Source organism: Populus nigra, chromosome 3, assembly GCF_951802175.1.
Source record: "Populus nigra chromosome 3, ddPopNigr1.1, whole genome shotgun sequence".
NCBI lineage: Eukaryota > Viridiplantae > Streptophyta > Magnoliopsida > Malpighiales > Salicaceae > Populus > Populus nigra.
This window is the reverse complement of record NC_084854.1, coordinates 13237279-13259746: the sequence shown is the minus strand read 5'-3', so window position 1 is coordinate 13259746 and position 22468 is coordinate 13237279. Positions and strand designations below refer to the sequence as shown.

The following is a 22468-nucleotide window of genomic DNA, read 5'->3' as shown; positions in this document are numbered from 1 at the left end:
ATTAAGAATAGTTTAAATGAAACATCTTATAATGAAGTTGTAACTAGCAACACAAAGTATGTAGATAGAGAGTCTTCTGATCTCTACTAACATATCATTAATTGTATCATTTACATCTTTTACCAACCTAAAAGAATAAATGATAAAGAAATTGGCATGCAACTTTTTTTTATCACTCTCATCATTCTTTATTGTTAAGGATTAGACATTTTAGAAGGCCATAATCCTTCTTTTTTAGCTTTTAGATCAAGCATAGAAGACTTACTAAACTTTCTAAATTTAAACTTGGCAACATTTTTTATTGATTTAGGTTCTAGTACATCCTCCTGAAGACTCTTGTAAAAGTCATAACTGGGATGGGAATTTACTCATTGAAAAAAGTAAAAGATGATTATTGGAGTCAACCTATTTCCCATATCCAAGAGTAGAGAAAAAATCATAAGAGAACAGTATACATATACCATAGACACAATGCAGTAAAAATTAAAAATGAGAAAATAGACATAAAAAAATAAAATAACAAACCTAAAAAAAACTAAAAGAAAATAAAAGTTCACATTTTCAGGTAATTCCAACCAATCATAAGGAATCGTTAAACATAAAGTATGAAGGGTTAAGCTTTCAATTGGAAAAAAAAATATAAGTTAAAACATCATATATATACTGAATGAAGAGGTCGATGAGTTTCATTTTCCCCTAGATTTTGTTAAGCTTGATAACTTTCTTTTTTACATCTATTAAAATAGTTAGAGCTTTAATATAATATACTGAATTTCCATAATATTGAAGGATACTTTGAGCTTTGAATATCAAAGAAACACATGGCCATTTGTTTTAAACACTTGGCATCAATAAATCTTATTGATGTTTTATCCATCTAGTTATAATCTTACCACATTAATAAACTCATTTCTAGTCATTATCACAATCATATAATTATAATTCATGTCTCTTAATTTCTAATAGGATATCGACAAAGTCTCCTCTGTCTGAGTCCTTAAAACAATTCTTCTTTTTATATAGAACACTTATTTACCAACCAATGGATATATGAATCCAACAATGCATCAATCTCATTCTTAATATTAGGCTTTAGCATTTCAAACAACCAATCACTTTGGCATCATATACATAATAATATTAATAAAATCTGTCAAATCATAGAACATGATTTACATTAAAGATCAATTTTATAAATGAATAATTTACAAGTTCATATTCAACTAATGCTTTTGAGTCCTTTTATTATAATACAATACAATCATAAAATATATTTATTACAATCATTTTAGTATAATATCTCATTTGAGCATTGGCCATATGGTTAGCTAGTCTATCAACCTGTGGGAGTGCATATAGACCCTTGCAAAACATAATATTTATATTAATTCTTCCATATTATGAATCAAAAAAAATTCATGTCATAAACCTCAAAGTAAAATGAGTTAATTACCAATATCATAAATCATATATCACATAGGGTAACCCATACACCTACCAACATTTTATTTTTCATTTCCAACGCTTAATTAATTCTTTATAACCCTCACTCAGGGTCTTATATACTGTATATTCATCACCCTATATCATGAGGTAGACACATAACTTGTTTCGGAGGTTTTGTCATATACGAGAAGCCATCTCGAAGGTTCATCTCTCTAAACCACACCTCACCAACTTATCTTTTTTTTTTTACTTAGTTTCATAACACTATCCATTATAGATATATGGAGGCAAAGTTGAGTCCCTGCTTGGAACATTTGTCATGAATCCTTCTAGAGTGTATATACAATTTTGTGTAACTTCATACCATCTTAACAACCACTCTTCTTGCACATTCATGTCTATAAAATGATTTTTTATTGTATGCCAACACGCTATCATAACCGCCACCAATCATGCACTAGTGTGCTATCAAAACAGCCACCAATCATATATAAACACTTGTTGTCAAACATTCCCCAATTACATTATATAGATATTATCAAAAACAAAGATTATAACGCTCTACATACATAATGTTTAACATTTCTAAAACATGTCACCAACATGTTATTAAAACAACTTTGAAGTAAACCCTATACATGTTGTCAAAACAACTTTGAAATGCATTTACACATGCTGTAAAAAAAATCACCAATCACCACCAAACTCGCTGCCAGTATAGCCCTCAAACATACTTCAATACACTGCAGGAAAACCTCCTAAACACACCAAGTTTTTGTTCAAAACAACTCTTAAATGGATTTCAATATGCTGCCAAAACAACCTTCAATCTCGACATTTTACGTTGTCAAAAAGCCTTTAATAACAATCTCTTTATCATGTTACCAAGATGGCTTTCTTTCTAATAATAATTTGACCTCCCTCTTCTACCCTTCCTAAGAATATATCACATCATTTTCTTAGTATACTAAAATCCTGACCCTGAGTATTTCCTTGATAAGCACTCCTTAATCCATTATCTTTATATATGGCTAACCTTACAATTTCAAACATCAATAAACACTAATGCCTTTAGCCCTTACCTTATGGCAAACTAGTCAAATAACATCAATAAGTCAATAACACTGACACCTTTAGTTCCACTCTAGATAGTTAGTCAAATTAAGTATCTAAATAAACAATTACATTAATGCCATTAACCTCACTTAGGACAACTAGTTAATCACATATCCCAACATTCAATCACTCATATTTTACTAGCTCTATTTAGGATAACTAGTCAATTTAAGTATCCTGGTAGTCAATCATATTAATATCACTAGCCCCACCCAGGACAACTAATCATTCTTGTATCCCAATATTTAGTTACTTGGATGTCACTAACTACACTCAATATAGCTAGTTAATTTAAACATCTTAGCCATTAGTTTCACTAATTCCACTAACTCCACTCAAAAAAGATAGTCAATCACATATTCTAACAATCAGTCATCTTGTTGCCACTAGCTCCACTTATGACAGCTACTTAGATCTTCTTCCTTAACCTCTCATACCAAGTTCGTCACACGTTCTTGGCAACATACCTAAAACTAAATCCTGTTCAACTGAATTCCTACCCACTACAACACCTTATGCCTTATGCCTTTTGCTTAGTTACCTTAATTTAAAACCCATCATAATCACACCATTCTTTACCTATTACCCCTATACATTTATACTTGCACAACTTTCTCTATCTCGAATCTAAATCGTAAATTACAGCGTTGCATAACCAATATTTTTTTCGAATACCAGCCATAATCATTCAATTTTGAATACCTACCTCAATTACCAACATAACATCTCCTTTCTAAATTACTTATTTTGACTACCAAATAGAACATTTTCAAAGTCCTATATCTATTTTACGGATTCATAATCTCATTTCATTATGTATACATAGATTTCATTTCTATAAATCGACACACTTCTCCACTTTAACTTACTTACTTACTTTATCATCCCCATTGGGGATTACAATTCTAACTCTATTTTTTTTTTACTTCTCATAATAAACATTATACGAGCATTGTATTTTAATATTTTACATCACATCCAATACAACCATTGCATATTACACTATGAATTATTTTGATTTTCACGACATGATTAATTTATCATGCAAAGACAATACTATAAAAAATAACAACTATGTAAAGCAGTATTTAAAGATTCTAAGAGCCAAGTGCCTGTAACTTGAGAATGTCCTGCTACTCTAACTCGCTACCCAGCTCCAATAGTCTCCCCTATACCAATAAGTTTTTCAAACCATTATAAACATATCAAATCAACCTAAGAACTTTATTGTGGCCCTTATTTAACTTATGTTTATGAATTAACAATAAGATAAATTCACAAGACTCAACACACACCTGCACTTTCCAATGTTCTCATCATCTATCAAAATCTAAATGTATCATTTACTCAAAGTATATTCATTTATTCACACAACAATGCACCACTATGTTTTTAAACATACCACTTAACATCCATATACCCAATTTTAGCCACACACCCGCCCACCTTAATATATATGTCTTTTTTATATAACATTTTAACCCATTTGACCCAACCCTTTTTATGTATGTTAGATCACTATATAACAGTGACCATCAAGTATTTCACTTATAGTTTTTAGACCTGGCACGGTGGCCAGCCCGATCCAAGGCCCAAGTTCTCGGTTTTGACTGGGTCATCCAGGTCAATTTTTTTAAAAATCAAAACGACGTCGTTTTAGTAAAATAAAAAAGTCAACGGGTTGAAATTGGGTTTTATCGAGTCTTGTCGGGTCACCCCTTCGGGTCATTCGGGTCACATCGAGTTTTTTCTTCCCTTTTTTTCTTCAACCATACCCAGTTCCAGCCCCAGGTCGACCGAGTCCCGGGTCGACCCGCCGGGCCAAGCCTGGTTTCAAAACTATGGTTTCACTTAATATGATGACTTTATCCTTCCTTTTATTTTTATCATGTATTTTTAAACAAAGATTAACATTTAAATTTTCAAGGTATTTGTTTCCATATAATTTAAGGCAACGATCCACTCAAACAGTCTTTTCCTACCATTTTTTTAAAATGACTGAAACCTTCAAGCCATTTGCTTTTGCGTTTTCTCTTTCATTTTTCTTTCTCATCTAAAACACACTTTAAATTTATAAATTCAATTAATAACATCCTAAACCTTTTTCTATGTATTATGACCGAAACCTTCACCCAAAGAACCTTGGGTTTTTATTTTTCAATTCCTTGTTCAAAACTCATTTAACATGTTTAATTATATGATAAATAATCATTTTCAAGTAAGCAATATATATACAAACCAATTTCCATCCTAAATTGCTAGCTTGACTGAACCTCCCTCTTGACAAACCAAGGGATGCTTTTCTAACTTCAACATTATCCAACCTACTTTAGCATGTTTTCACCACAAAACAACTACTTTACGCACATTAAACTCATCATTAATATCAATTATTTTCTAAACCTTAGGTCTAACACAAAACTATAATCAACTTATTCATGAAAATTAAGTAAAAAATTAATAGAACTTGAAAAGAATGTTTATTGTCACTTACCCACACCAAATCAAGGAAAAGTTTCAAGTTTAAACTATAGTTCAACACAACTTCAAAATCACAAAAAATATGAAAAAGCAAATCAATTCATTCCAAATCAATACCACCGTAATAATACATCATAATCATACACAATTCATGCAAAGTTATATAATTTACACAATTCCCTCATTGCTTCCTCAGTTGGCCTACCACACACTATCAAAAGGCCATGAATTTTTTCTTCAATGTTTTATAATTTCACCTTTAGAACAGCCTATTATATATCAAATAACTCAATTTCAATCCACTCATCATTTCCCTCAAATATGAACCAAGAACTATAACTTAAAATTTTCTGTTTTTGATTGGAAATTAATTAATTCCTATCCTAACTTGTTTAAACAAGTTTAGAACACCTTACCAAGTGAAATTATGGATCCCGAAAGCTACACAGTTGAGTTTTTACCAACCCTCATTCTTTAACCTTCAATTTGATTACTTTCTCTCTTTAAATCCTTATTTTCTCATTCCTAATCTCTTATTAAACTCACTTTGATGGAGTTTACTAACCAATTTAACCAGTTTAAAACTCAACTTTATGTGCTTTTGTAAAGGAAAATGCAAGAAAGGAAGAAGTTTGGAAGCGTTTCTTCCACCTATGGCTAGTTGTTTCCTTTTAAAAGGACTATCATTTTCCATTTATTCATGATTCTTTCACTAATCATAATTTCTTTTCTTAATAGTTTGTACTATCATAATGCCTTTTTAGAAATCCAATTGAATTGAAAATTTAATCCTAGATAGAATAATATGCCATGAGACTCCTCATGAAATTCTAGCTCGATCCAATGATCGGATTGAAAATTATACGTGATAGCATAAAATTGATTAGTAGATGATTTTATGTCAAAAATCCTAATTTTCTCATTCAATCCTTATTTAATGAAGATTCTTTCTAAGAAATGATTTTGTATGCAATAAAGATTATCTACAATAAATAATTCCTCGTTTAAATGAACTATCTATGGTAACTACTTCTTTATTTAGGAAGATTATCTAGAATAGTTAATTCCTTACTAAGAGCATTCTCTCCAATTAACAATTTTTTATTTACATGGATCCTCTCTAATGGGTAGTTTTTTACTTCACATATAGATATACTTGATGAGCCATCCTTTAAAGGTATGCAAAGGGAGTGTGATAGAAAGATGAAGAAGTGTAGAATTAAAAAGAGAGGGGGGAGGGGGGCGAACAATAAATAAAAGTCTCATACACTCATAAGATTTTAGTGAGTTAAACCTTTAACTATTACTCATGTATTATTTATTCTTCGAGATTGTGTTAGTGTTTTTACTATTGTGGAAGATAAAAACAAGGCATGGGAATACACCTTAGTTAAAAGTGAGCTCAGCCCTATAATATTTTGCTAATGAACCCAAAAAGAAGTGACTATGAAATAATTTAACTATTCTCGCAAAAACATTATTAATGAATTTATGATTTCAAATGGAGCTTTGAACTTGAAGAAATTATGTTATTTGAGTTCTTCATCCCCACACTCTACTTTATTATGTTGATAATGTATATTTGCAAGTTATTGATATTTATTATCTTTTTTTTCGTAAGTTTTCGTCAAGGTCTATACACTTTAGCTCCTTCTAGACCATTTAGAAACCACTACTTTAAAGGTTGTTGTCTCCCTAATTAAGGTTTAACGAAAAGCATATCTTTTTTATGTATAATTTTTGTTTAAACACTAAACTCTCTTAACTAATTTTAATACGAAAATAAGGAGGAGAATGTTGATGCATTTTAATATTAACACAAAATATTAATGGATTGGAGTTAAGATGGCGGGCATAAGAAACAAAGGTTAATGCTAGCACATGGAGATCTTGTTAAATCGGTGAGAATATTTGGTATTAAGATTGTCCTTTTTTTCTCTACATGAGGGGATTAACTTGATGGGTAAAAAAGATATGCTTTCACATTCACCATAAGAATTTAAATCTTACACAAAAATATAATTCTTATAAATTTTATGAGCATTGTCAAACTAGAGAAGTGAATTTAGTCTCAATGCATAAAAATTAGTCCAAGAATACTCGTGAACAAAATGTCCATTTTACATGTGTAAATCTTTAACAAATTACGATTCTCGTATCAAGACTTCTGTTTTACTAATTGAAGACATCTTTTATCAATGACAAGAGAAAATAAGTTTTGTATTTTATATGAGTTTATTTTTTAGAAATTACTAGTTCGAGTCCCATAAATCTAAGGGTTACTGGAGATTTATATGGTCGTTAACTTCAGGGCATGTAGGATTAGTTGATGTACACACAAGTTAACCTGGATACCCACATTAATAATAATAATAATAAAAAAGATATTGCATTTTATACCATTAAACAAAAACCCTAAAAAAGAGAGCTTAAAAACAAATACATACAAATAGGGATAAATAATTCACAATTTAATACTAACGTATGACCTCTTTTAAAATTGAATGAATAAAAGAGTACGATTGTGTAATGTTGATTATATGTAGTATAAAATTGATAATTAGAAGATTTTGCCACACAACATTATACTATTAATGTTAATAAATTATTGTTTCTTAAAAAAAAAACAAAAAAAAAAAAAAACCCTTAGTGCTCGTTGACCCTTAGAATTCCAATGGCGGCCCCTACGCCGTTGGCCTTGCTTGTTAGCCTGTCTTTCTCTCTCGTGAAAAAAAAAAAGAAAAAAAGAAATAGTACTGAAATGCCAGCACACACTAGCTAGCAAGTAAAAAAAACCAGCCTACATAAGCGAAGAAGAAAAAAAAAAAAAAACACCACACAGACACGGTGAGAGAGAGAGAGAGAGAGAGGAGAAGATAAGAAGCAAAAACAGAAAAGGCTGCTCCACTCTTACGAATTGGAGAAGAAAGAAAGCGCTCCCCTCCCCCACCCACCCTGTCTCTCTCTCTCTCTCTCTCTCTCTCTCTCTCTCTCTCTCTCTCTCTCTCTCTGTTTTAACATGGTGGAGCTGTTGTTGTCTTACCACTGGCTTATTAAGCTGCTTGCCATCTCTTTCTTGGCATTAGTTTTGTTGTTAAAGATTGCAGTGTTACTTTGGTGGAGACCTCGAAGAATTGAACACCATTTTGCCAAGCAAGGAATCAGAGGACCCCCTTATCGTTTCTTCATTGGTAATGTGAAGGAGCTTGTGGAAATGATGTTAAAGGCCTCTTCTCAACCCATGCCTTTCTCTCACAACATACTTCCTAGAGTTCTCTCTTTTTACCATCACTGGAAGAAAATCTACGGTACTTCAACACCTTAAGATGACTACATAATTTGTCTCTTTCGTGTACTTGATCATGAACCAGGAGTTTTTGTGCAGTTTTTACCACTTGTTGTGATTGTGCTTGGTGATCAATAAGGCACAGTTGTTTTGGAACCAATGACTTATGTAACAAATGTGGTTTTTGAAACATCTCTGTCAAAGCACATGTTCATAAGAGTTTGTCTTGAAAATATCACTAAAGCTGTGGGTGGTGGGTGCTTCTGTTATGATGTGTTTTTTCAGCTTGGCTTGTGATCCATCCTCCAGAATTTGGGACTTTTTTACAAAAAAAAAAAAAAAATTCTTTCTTCTTTCTTGTTTTCTGAGTTCAGGTACTTCTTTTAACTACTTTTCAGCCTTTTTCTGTGCTTGGATGCTTGATGTTGAAGTTCCGAGTTTTGGACTGTTGCACTTCTCGTTTTCTTTTTATCTTTCTCTCTTTCTAGAGCTCTAAGCCAGATTATCATTTTTTTATTAAAATTATTTTTTTATGACTTTTCTTTTCTTGTGCGTATGTATTCTTCTCCAAAGGATTAATTCTTTGTTCTGGAACCATCATTTGCGACTCAGTGTCCACTTCTTTTGTTTTGTTGGGAGCTTGTTTCCTGTTCATTGTAATGAAGCTGCAGGTGCTAGCAAGCAGATTAGTTTCTGTTGTCTTCTTCTTGCTTCATTTCTTTTGTATTTGCTCTCTGAACTAATGATTTTCAAGTTTCCTTCCCATTCCTCTTTTAACATCTTTGATACTTGCTACTTACTACTTACTTGATTGGTGCAAGCGCCATCTCTCTTCCCTTAATTACTCCTCTTCTATTTTACCACTTGACTGGTTTATTTTAGGTCCAAATATTAACCTCTCTGGCTTGACACCCTTGCAACGTACTTACATGGCAACGCAGTTTGAATTGCATATTCTTGTGTTGTTGGCAGGTGCAACGTTTCTAGTGTGGTTCGGACCGACGGTTCGACTCACCGTGTCCGACCCAGACCTCATTCGAGAAATCTTTACTTCCAAGTCTGAATTTTATGAGAAGATTGAGGCTCACCCTCTTGTTAAACAGCTCGAAGGTGATGGACTGCTTAGCCTCAAAGGAGAAAAATGGGCTCACCATAGGAAAATTATAGCACCCACATTCCACATGGAGAATCTCAAAGTAAGTTCGAAGTTAATCTAAGATTAAAAGTAGCTTTTGTATTAATTGGCTCAGGGGGGGGGGGGGGGAGAAGAAGAAGGAGGTAATCTCATACATTTATTTATTTTTCAATATACACAGTTGCTAGTTCCGGTGGTGGCAAAGAGCGTAACGGATATGCTGGAGCAATGGTCGACTGTGTCAAATTCCGACGAGGTAGAAATTGAAGTTTCTGAATGGTTCCAAACCCTAACAGAAGAAGTCATTACGAGAACAGCATTCGGTAGTAGCTACGAAGATGGGAAGGCCATTTTTCGATTACAAGCACAGCAAATGGTCCTTGCTGCCGTGGCATTCCAAAGAGTTCTGATCCCTGGCTACAGGTGGCAATTAATTAACGTACTGTGAACATCTTTAATTTCTTTTCTTATTAAATTTACAAGAGATGAATTATAATTTCTTGTTTTTCAGGTTCTTTCCATCAAAAAGAAACGTGAATTCGTGGAAACTGGACAAAGAAATCAGGAGATCGTTGACGAAGCTTGTAGAAAGGAGAAGAGAGGGCTCGAGCATTATCAACGAAACACATCGTCAGGGTCCTAAGGATTTGTTAGGACTAATGATTCAAGCCTCAAATTCATCAAAAGATGTAACCGTACATGACATTGTTGAAGAGTGCAAGAGCTTTTTCTTTGCGGGCAAACAGACCACATCCAACTTGCTGACGTGGACAACAGTCCTACTCGCAATGCACCCACAGTGGCAGGTTCAAGCACGTGAGGAGGTCTTGAGGGTATGTGGATCACGTGACATACCCACCAAAGATGATGTTGTCAAGCTTAAGACGGTAAAGCCCCCTTCAAAGACTTACAAAATTCATGTTTTGTCTGTTTCACATTGCTTGCTTGTTTCTACAGACCAAAAAAAAAAACTTTTGCTTTACTGCTTTTTTTAGGTTTTTTTTTTCCCTCTATCCTATATTAGATAGACGGATACAGTACTGATCAGATTTCTGGACTTATGAAAAAAAAAAAAAAAGGTAGTGGTGGCAATTCCGTAATTCCAAATTAAATAGTGAATCTTGTTGTGGTGTGCAGCTGACCATGATTCTAAATGAATCCTTACGGTTGTACCCACCGACGATCGCAACAATCAGACGGTCGAAAGCTGATGTAGAGCTGGGGGGCTACAAAATCCCCCGTGGGACCGAGCTCCTGATACCGATATTGGCCCTTCATCATGATCAATCCATATGGGGCCACGATGCAAATGAATTCAACCCTCGTCGCTTCTCGAATGGCGTGGCCCGAGCAGCAAAGCACCATGTGGCGTTCATTCCATTCGGGCTAGGAGTCCGAACCTGCATTGGCCAAAATCTAGCCATCTTGCAAGCCAAATTAACACTCGCCATAATGCTGCAACGATTCTCTTTCAGATTGGCCACTAGCTATCAACATGCACCAACGGTCCTGATGCTACTTTACCCCCAACATGGTGCGCCCATCATCTTTCAACGCCTGCCCAATCCATGATGATCAATCATCAAATACTCCAATGAAATCAAGGCTCATAATAATAAACCCCTCCCTATCCTTTCGTGACAGTATGCAATTAAGAACTTCAGCAAGTTTCCCAGCAAAATATATAATATTGTTGCCATTAAAATATCCATAGGGCCTGTGAGGAGGAGTGGCAGTAGTAGCTAGCTAGTAGTGTACAATGGATTAAGCAAGAAATGTCATTGCCTATATATGTACCTGCGTACGTACCCACCAAGCTCCTTCTCTCCAAGTTAGTGCACTAACCCACCATGGCCATGGGATTTCAACAAAATACATGCAGTTTACCCTAATCCAAGGTTTTCACGCAGGTGTTCACCGTCGAATTTGAGTTTCAATCAGCCTAGCTAGCTAGGAAAGTAAATGTTTAACAATTAGGCTTCTCTCATATGTATGTAATGTATATTGTTCAAGATCTCTAGACAGTTTTGTAATATTATGGTTAAGCTTCCTCTGACGTTTCTTATAATTGGTTCTCTCTCTCTAATCTTGGTGTGTCATAAGAAATTAAAGTCTATTTATATGCCATAAACATTATAATTTCAAAAAATTGATCAGTGCTAGTAATTAAATTCGTCCCAATTAAACACAAAACAATTAATCAAGAATATGAAGTGCGTCCTCTTGAAAGCTGGAATTAGTAATTAGGATGTTGACATATAAAAAAGGACTGATTTCTTTCTTTAGCTACTAATATAAATTTCTTCTTTTATTTAATGAGATGAAGATTCCATACCTACTGGAAGGTAGTCCGTGAGGTGGTGACAATAATTTTGCAATTAAGTAGGATTTTAAATTTCTCTAAGAATTTAAAATTAACCAGTAGTCTAAGATTATATATTTTTAAAATATTTTTTATTTGAAAATATATCATAATAATATTTTAAAAAAAATATGGTCCAAACACATTCTAAATTGATGCTTAAATAAATAATGATTAACAAATTAATTCTAGATAAAGAATGATTGTCTAATCAAAGCGTAAAACATTATTGTTATATTTAATCATAAAGGCTAAATTAAGATATAAGTCGTAAAGTGTGAAAAATAAAGTTTAAATTAGTTTTAAATAATTAATTTCAAGCCAAGAAGTACGTAAACGTACAATGTTTAAATTGAATAATTTATGAGTAAAACTTGTTGTTTACATGAAATATAAACGAGAAAGGATTTTTAAATGATATTTTAAAATCTAAAGTTACTTGTGAGACAATTAAAAAATCAAAATGAATTTGTAACTAGAAAATATAAAACTAATGTCCAGTTTAACTATATATATATAAAAAATCCTCCACTTTAAATTTTACATTAGCATTTTGTTGCTCGAGGGACTCAAAATGACCTTTAATTGCTTGCATTGGAATTAGGTATGAAATTTCGGGCACGCGACCATGTTATTGGAAATTATCATAACAATCCACTTACCAATTAATGCATGCATTGTGGACATAGTTAAATGATTAATTAAGCCTTTTTTTTAATATAAGTTTATTTCATGAGTAGTAGCTAGCTAGCTAGCTCTTAATTTTATGTGAAATGATTACTTAAAGGGTCACCAGTTAAGATTTGCGAAACCCCGTAGAAGCTGCTGGTCTTTTAGGTTACTTCATGTTCAAGTTTATAGTTTCTACGGCATTGATGTGCGCTCAGTTCTACTACCGATCCATGGCTTTCCTGCGGGCCGAGAAGGCGATATTGCTGATAGAGATAATTTTATTGTATTTATGTGGTGGTTTTCGATTTCATTTGCGGACAGTGCTCGCACATTGAACTAGTTTTAATTTGTCCTCGATCCCCATAGCAAATATATAAAATCATTTTTCAGAGACATTCTACATCAAACAGGGAGAGCTGATGAGTTTTCCTAGAGAATAGACAAAATATATTCTTACTACAAGATCTAAAGCAGGAGGAAGGACAGTTGCAGCACTCAAGGCATGAAATGTTGTTTTAAAGCTAAAGTGACTGTGATCCGGCATGCAAATGAACTTTTATCTCCTCCCTTTATGGGGCTGTGGGGTTTTTTTAGTGACAGGTGAGATTTTGAGAGCAGCAGCCTCCCTTTTTGTATTGCTTTTTGGGATCTTCTCATGCTCTCTGTTGAGGGTAGCTCTAATCAAGGGGGCTCATGGTCCCCAGGAAGCAGCATGTGGCTGGGGGGATCGATCTCCCCAGTCGTCTCTTCTTCTATTTTGGTGTGTGATTCTTCTGCTAAAAAAAAAACAAAATAAAAGGTAATCGAAGCATGCCCTGATCAGCCATGTGATCACATCCTTAATTACCTTACGAGACCTAATATTCAATTCTTGAGCACACATCAATGGCGGATATATAGTATTACAGACTGTTTATTCTTCCTTGTCACGATGTAAGCCTAGAATACCGTGTTACTTGGGCCACCTTTTTATCATTTTTACGTTTTATATATAGTGTGTGAGAGCTTTGGTATTATCTATAACTCGTAAGCAGCTCTAGTTACCTGCCACCCGGTGCTCTTGTTCTTGTGCTTGTGCTTGCTTGGGAAGAGCCAGAATAATTAACCCATCATAATTAATTAATTAATTAATTAACTAATACTGTAATTAATGATCTAAAGTACACTTTTCCTGATTAATAGTAACAGAAATCCATATCTTAATCTCTTATTATTTATTTATTAGTATGGAATGGAGACTCTTTACTTTTCCTTTTCATTTTGGTTTGTCTTCACATGCCTCCGCGTCAACATCTATGGAGGCATGATGTCTCCCCAAGATCAACATTTATACTCTTTATTTTTTTATATTTATTGTATTTTCGAGTTAGCTTGTGCATCTACAAAGAATAAATTCCTTCTAGAACCATTTTAAAAATGCACCTTTTATTTGATTTAATACATTTACAAAAATTTAATAAATTCTTCTCTTTAAGATTTGAACATAAGAAAGGAATCAAACCTCCTTTACCGCCATGCCAACCCCTTCAAATTATATATATATATATATATAAAAAAAAAAACAAAATTTATTTACCTATTTATTTTACCATTTTGGCCTTATATGGTTTTAATCATGGACCAAGGCGTCTATAATATCTTGATTTTGATATTAAATCAAGCTCTTAATTTGAAAATTATAAAACAAAATTATTCAGAATTTCCAACTCTTAAATCAAGCTCTTAATTTGAAAATTATAAAACAAAATTATTCAGAATTTCTAGGATCTCGATATATAGATCTAGAGTTGTTTAAGAATATATTACCTAAAGATCTGATTTTCTTCGGCTTTGAATAATTTCTTAAAGGTTGGTTGTTGCAAACCACAAGTTGTCTAATTTTTCGGGCTCCATGGTAATCCATATGAATTACCCATGAGAAATCTTCTAAATCTATATTTAGAATAGAGGGATTGTTATGCCTAGAGTGTTAGCTCTAATATTGTATTTATATAGTTTTTCTATCTAACAAACAACCTCTACTCTTAAAAAAATAAAAGGCATAGCTTGCTATTTATAGAAAAATCTGAAAAATCCTATAAATTGATAAAATATCAATTTACTCTCTAAATAGTATCCATGTATTAATTCAAGATAATTTTAGAAATTAACTCAAACAAGTTGTCCTTACTTGATTTTTCTAAGTCTAGAAATATAATCCTTGTATTAATTATATTATAGTTCTTAATTTCTAAAATATATTTTAATCAAGTCATACTTAATTAAATCACTCTAGTTTAATTTATGACTAATGGTTATTAATGTGTGTGACATATTAGGTTTCTAATGCGTTGGTCCAAATATAAATTATAATTATAATTAAATAGAATTAAATAAATTAAACAATTTAATTTATTATTAATTCAATAATTGATTAATTTATATTTGAAAATCAGGTGCATCATCTAACAACGTTTCATGACCCTCCAAATATTAAAAAAATCATTAGTGATTTGACTTAAACTTTCAGTGACCAATTTCTCAATGCAATTAACACCCTTTCATCAATAATGTTCTGATTTAATATTAAAGTATGAAATATGTCTACCATATTAAATCATGTTTATTCTCTATATAATAGGCATTGACTGTTTGGATAAGATTTGAAACCCTTTTCAAATCTCATTCCATCTTGATTAAGGATTTCTCAGTCAATACCATTAATTTGAAAACATATAAAACATTTTTTCTAATTCACCTAGGGTGATGAATCCTTTCTTGATCACTCATGTACCTTTACATAGTTCATATTATACCCAATATTTGCCCTTTCGTTACCTTGATTAAAATAATATAACAGAATCAAAGCATAATTTTTTATATATATAAGATGACTTAATGATTTCAAGTCTAAGAATCACTTGTAAAACTATCACGTGAGCCTTTCTATAGACATAGGTGATGTATCCATATAGAATTCTCATGCAGGTCAGTTCAATGTACATATTTTATAACAAATACCTATATATTTGTTTTATGTATCCCTTATACCTTAGCTTATGAGAATAGTTGTTTCATTTCATAAAGAAAAGAACATAATATGTATTAGTCTCTATGGCTCTAATAAATGCCCAATATTTAAGAGAGCATCAACCAAGAACATAATAGAAACAATGCTTTAATACAATAGAAATCTCATAATTATAACTACTTTATAATTTTTTTACAAAGCATTTTTTTTCCATGGACTTTATCTGTACTCTAGATTCATTAATCTAATATCATATAAATATTAAAGATAAATTAAGCCTTTATTAATAATAAAAATATGTATTTACATGAATATAATAATTTCTCGTGTAACTAACCGATTGACTACAATGCATATTAAACTAACAACTCATCCCTCCAGTAGTGTCATCTTTTTTGTATCGTGAGCAAGCAGCAGCAGGAGGTTTGCCTCATCAACCTTCAACTTTTCATCTCCTCCATACCGAGAGCAGCAATGGAAATCTTTTTCATCAGCCATAACTCTTTCCTTAGATTTGCAACAGCAGTATTCTGAATAACAACAACATAAGATTCAACAACAAAAAATAGCAGGGGATTTTCTTCTTAATCACAACAATAGAAATTAAAAAAATGCAGGAGAAACATAAGGAGAAGAAAAGGAAAAGGAGATTAGGCCAGTGTTTGATCAAGGCAGGACACATCAAACTACCCCTTATAATATAGGTATAACTCTTATGCTATTTAAAAACTCTAAATCTGTTGTGATTTGTTTGCAACATGTTTATAGTTTATGGTATGAGCTATGTATGGATTCATTAATTCAGTTGTTTTGATATTTTAAGAGCAAAACGAGAACATTTATTTTTGTCAGGGGTCAGGCTTTACTTTAAAATTTTGGGTTATTTTTCTTTTTCAGTGATAAGGTTTTTGTTTATTTTATAAGAGACGACAAGAGGCCAACAATGGTTCTAGAGCTTAGGTTATGAAGCCCATTTCATGTCATTGGGTTGAGCCTTTCAAATGCTGAGGGTTGTGTTTGTTTAAACTAAAATTTTACAAAAAAAAATATATTCTTTTTATCTTAATGAAGTGTTTGGAAAACACATCCTAATCAATTTTTAACAGTTTTCTTTGCTGAATTTTTTGTGATTTTATCAAACAAGCCTTAAATAATTTTAAAAAAAAATCTAGAAAGATTTAGGGACCATTTTAAATTTATTTATGGACCCTTGCATGTTTTCCAACCAATTTATTTAATATTTAGGTTATAGACTTATACTGTAAGATACTTATTTTTCTTCAAATTTCATTAAAAATACAAAAACAAATAAAAAATCCCTATTTTGAAAAATTACAGAAAAAATAAGTTTTTATCCATGTGTATATGACCAAGTCTCTTAAAAATAAAAATAAAAATCATATTTTCATAAATAATAAAAATAAAAAATATAAGATGTTATTTAGCATCCTTAAATATAAAAATTCAAGAAAAATAGTTTTGTTGATATCTTTATATGCATTTAGGATTTAATATCCAATTTATAAAATCTATGAAAACTTGGCCTACTTTTTTAAAATACCAAAAAATATTATTTTTTTGTTTGAATATCAAGGATTACAAGCTTATATGTAAGATGTATTCTTGTTATTAAAAGAAAAATGTAAAAAAAAATATTTTGACATTAGAATGATTAGGTTTTAATCTAATAATGCAAGGACCTCCTTATCAAGAAGGACTTTTCTTAAACCTTAGACATACCAATGGTTAGAAAATACAACAATACCTTAATTTAAATTAGATAAACAAACAATGCATCTTACTTACCTTAAGTAAGATGTATTAGGGGTGATACGTCCTCCCTATACACAACTAGTCCTCTTATCCAGAATATGAGATCAATTAAAGTTTCTAGTGACCAAAATACTAGGTGGTGACTACAATCCATTTTTTTATAAGAAACAAGAATTTTTTATTCTTTCTACCCATCACCACAAAGATCCTGGTCCATTAGGATAATTATCGCGACGTTGTACACGTGTGATAATGTGTGTGAGAGGAAATTATCTTAATTTGATTCTTCATTAAACTACTCTGACTTACCAAATAATTGACCAAGCTTCATGGTGTCCTCCATCCTTCTCTTTTATGTCTCTTTATAGGCATTAGGTGAGGGGTTTTCAGTTACTTTTAGTCTTGGTACCTCGGTGCAGATTATCGTTGTGTCAGTCTCAAAACTTGAATTTAGTTGTTTTAGGAAAGATTAATTTGATTGTGAGTTTTTGAATCTTTATATCCACAAGGTTTGCATTAATTGGTATCAAAGCAAGGATCTAAAATCATGTTATATTCATTTATCTTTTAGTTTATCCTTTATCTTTTAGTTTCCAAGTTATTTTATTGTTGTCATCATCTAGAACCTAGTTGCAACAAGCTTTAAAAAACGTAGAAACATCAAAGAAATCACACAAAGATAAAAAGTAAAAGGCTCTAAAATTAGGTTTTTTTTCACCAAACATGGGTTTGGCAACTCAAATCTAAAAATTTTTATTTTGGGGAATATTATAGTCATCTCTTGGATTTTTAGGTTATTTAGTTATATATTGCAGGGTTATTTCTGAAAATTATAAAGAACATCATAAGGGATAGTTGTGCGTTAATATTCTTTTTCTTCATAGTTTTGTTCAAGTAGAAAAAATAGTGTATCTACTTAGTTAGGTTATTTGAGTCTTATTTCATTTGTTCTTGTATTTTCATAATTGTTTTTTCATGTCTTTATATCATTCATATTTCAGATAAATTCGTTTGACTATTAACGATTTAGTATTTGTCGTTTCATATTGATAGTTTTTAGTTTTTATTACTTCTTGTGTCTTTTATATTATTTTGGATTGTGCTATTATCTGGTTAATTTTTTTGATTTGTTGTGAATCAATTCCTTAAGGAACCGAGTTTTTAAGATATAGTAGTAAAAGGTGAAAGGTGAACTTATTGTAGTAAAAAGTAAAAATTTATATGAAACACGAGGGGAGTAACATTTATTAAGTGTAAACGTATAAGGGAGTGTGTGATGATATATTTCTCTTGCTACTAACATGATTTTTAGATCTTGACGATACCAATCAAAAGTGGATCACCACCGTCAAAGGATAGAAATAATCTAGAATGAGGTTATTTAGGTATGAAACAACAATTAGAATTGATGAACATGAGGTTTAGAGAGGTGATGAATGAGATGGCTGGATTAAAAACCAAAGTAGCTAACTTTTCAGATGGGTCAGGTCGTAGAGGTCCCGTGGATAGAAAACATGTGGTGAGATGAGTTGTTTCACCATTAGAGGAGTCTACAACCAAAGTATAGATAAGGAGGTCAAGGATTTTGTTCATGATTATAATGCTAGGTTTCAGCAACATAGAAACCATATACATAAGGGAGTTTAGCCACAATGACATTTTAACCATAAAAAAGCATACCAAGAGGATAGTTTTCTTGATGATTTGGATAAAAATTTAGAGAGTATTAAGATGAAGATCCTGGCTTTTCATAACAAAAATGATCTTGAAGCATATTTAGAGTGTAAGAAGAAAGTAAAGTTAATTTCTTATTATCATCGATACTCTAAAAGAAAGAAAGTAAAACTTGTTACTATTGAGTTTACTCACTATGTTATTATTTGGTGGGATCCAATTGCTTTAAGTAGAAAAAGAATTTGAGAGAGACCTACAAGGATTTGGGATGAGGTGGAATCGGTCATAAAAAATAGGTTTGTTTCTAGACATTATTATAGAGAACTATTTCAAAGATTGTAGAGTTTGTTAAGGTTTAAAAATGTTGATGATTACCACAAGCATATGAAAATTCTCATTATTAATGCTAATATGTTGTGGAGGATATAGAAGCTATAATGATAAAGTTTTTGAATGATTTTAATAGAGAGATAACTAATATGGTTAAGTTGCCATATTATATTGAGATAAAAGATATGGTTCACATGGCTATCAAGGTAGAGAGGCAGTTGAAAAGAAAGGGTTGTATACATCAAAGAGCTAATTTGGTTCCTTTTCCACTTGGAGACCAAATTATAAGAGAGAGGGAGCTGCCCCAACAAAGCTAAATATCATGGGAAACAAAACCAAACCACCTAAGACCATGAAGAAAGATTTGGCCACTGTTGTCCAAGGTAAATCCAAAATTCCAACTAATCATAACTGTAATATTAAATGTTTTAGATGTCCGAGAAATGGATATATAACTTTACAATATCTAAACAAAAGGGTTATGATTATGGGAAGACTAAATTTAAAAGTGAAAAATCTGAGGAGGATGAGATGTCACCACTTGAAGATTGTAGTGATGTTGAGTATCCAGCCGATGAAGAGACTTTGATGATTAAAAAATCACTTAAAATTTAGATTAAGAATCATGATGTGAAACAATAAAGATAGAACATCTTTCATACTACATGTCATATAAGTAACAATGTATGTAGTATGATGATTACTAGTGGTTGTTGTGCTGATATTGCTAATGTTACACTTGTTAAAAAATTAAATTTGAATACTATTAAGCATGAAAGACCTTATACACTTTAATGGTTACATGAATGTAAAGAAGTCAGAGTTACTACACAAGTTTTGATTTATTTTCAATTGGAAAGTATAAGGATAGTTACTACACAAGTTTTGATTTATTTTCAATTGGAAAGTATAAGGATAAGGTATTGTGTGATGTGATTTCTATGTATGTTACTCGTTTACTATTAGGGTATCCTTGGAAATTTGATAGGAAGGTCAAACATGATGAGTTTAAGAATAGATATTCTCTTGAAAATGATGGGAAAACTTTCATAGTTATACCATTGTAGCCTAAATAGGTTTATGAAGATCAATTGAGACTGAAGAAGAAAGGTGAAGCCAAAAATTCAAATTAACCACGTAAGGATGTGAGGAAGAGAGAAACTTATGGGAGCCTTAAGAGAATGGTTTTGGCCAAGATAGAAAGAAATAGAAATCCAGTCAAGAGAAGAGAGAAGAAAATAGGAGAAAAAAGAAAAAAATGTGAGAAAAGAAGAGTGCGAAAAAAACAATATGTTAGCTTTTATGTAAAAGAAAATGAGATTAAGACTACTTATTATTCTAACATGTCTATGGTTTTACTTATATATAAGGAGACATGTTTTAACGTTAATGAACTTGATCCTTGTATTCTTGGTATTTTTGTTTGATGAGATTCCTAATGAGTTACCACCTATTAGAGGAATTGAATATCAAATTAAGGATATATTTCTTGATAAGGTTCCATACTAAAAAAATATGTTTTTCTATAACTAATTTTTGAACGTAATTTTATTAAAACTTTGTGTTCCATATAGAACACATAAAAAAATTGTATTCAAACATTTGTCATTATTTTCAAAGTCAGAACATATCACTATTTTGTATCCATAATATCACCACTACATGCAAGTTAATATAATTATTTTAATTTTTATGATTTCTTGTACAACAAAATATAAATGATGTTAGGATTAATATTCTAAAAGTGTTATATCAAATTTGAATATATGTTAAGAACCAAACCAAAAACTTATTTGAAAATGCATTCGGAATCTCAATTACTTTCTTATTACCTCAAAACCATTTTGTATCCCACTTACCGAATTAAAACTTATCAAATCCCATTAATTGTTTATAAAATTATTTCTTAATTAAAATTGAAAAATAAAACATGAAAAGATCAAGGATGGCATGAGAAAAATAAAATTAAATATTAGTGAATAAATGAAGTATTAATCAATATAAAAATATCAAGTTTTAACTAGAAAAAACACAATTGAAAGATAATAATAATAATAATAATAATAATAATAATAATAATAATAAGGGTATGAATTATACACGTCTTACATTATATTTAATAATCATTTAAACAACTCAAATGACCATTAATTTCAATATGTTTTAAATAATAGCTTAAACTAAAATTTCTAACATGAGTTTTTAATTGGTTTTAACAACAAATATGACAAAAGAAATTTGCATTGATTTTATTTTTGGTTAAAAAACCCTTCCTTGGGTTTGCAGGATGAACTTAATTCTTTTTAATTCAGTTAATCATAAGAAAAACACCAATAATATTACTAAAGTAATTAATATAGTACATTATGTATTTAATCCAATTCAAGAATTAAATTCTAGAAGTTTGGTTACCCTTCAAAGTATTCATATAAAAATATATATATATATATATATATATATTAAAAAAGGGACGCATTGTTAAGGGGTTTTGATTAAAGGGATACCATTTCTATCCTTATTTCAAATCATTAAGATTTTTTTAGATATTTATTTTGTTTCCTTGAATTTTTATGCAATAAAAAACATAGCTAGAAATATATATTTTGATTTTTATGAAGTTCATTATTCTTATATTTTTTAATATATTCACGTCAATATTATCAATTCATTACGTTTTCCATTAAAACTTGTTTTTAAAATTATGATAAGTTGTTATTTAAAAAAATATATAGTTCTGATAAAAAATAAATATTAAAAAGAGAGAATACATTAATAAGATAAATAAATTTTGATTAAAGAGATACCTTTCTTATTTCAAATATTTCTTGATATTTATTTTAATTACTTTTAATTTTTATGCTATAAACAACATAGCTAAAAAGGATATATTTTTTGTGAAAAAATATATTAAAAATTATAATTTTTTATATTGGATTTAAATTATTAATTTTAAAAAACCCATATTTATTGATCTATAATTAAATGAAAAAATTATAGAGCCTTCAAAGACAGGAGATTAAATATTTTTACTTGCTTTAATATTTCGGCTTCTTGTCTTAATTTTTAGTTAGTGTGAACAATTCTTTTATATAATTTATATGCTCATGTAATTTATAAAACATGCAACAAATTTCCAATTTTGAATTAAATCTTTTTATGAAACAAAAAAGATGCATTTACAAT

At 30.8% G+C, this 22468-nt stretch overlaps 1 protein-coding gene across 1 annotated transcript; it reads left to right on the top strand.

The window, feature by feature from the left end:
* The first annotated feature begins 7870 nt into the window (after positions 1-7870).
* LOC133688961 (cytochrome P450 734A1-like) lies at positions 7871-11532 on the top strand. The gene is made up of 5 exons (XM_062108633.1): positions 7871-8351; positions 9302-9525; positions 9646-9887; positions 9976-10351; positions 10602-11532. Exons 1-5 carry the CDS (start codon positions 8063-8065, stop codon positions 11034-11036), a joined length of 1566 nt encoding a protein of 521 aa, XP_061964617.1. The 5' UTR covers positions 7871-8062; the 3' UTR covers positions 11037-11532.
* Positions 11533-22468: the final 10936 nt, after the last annotated feature.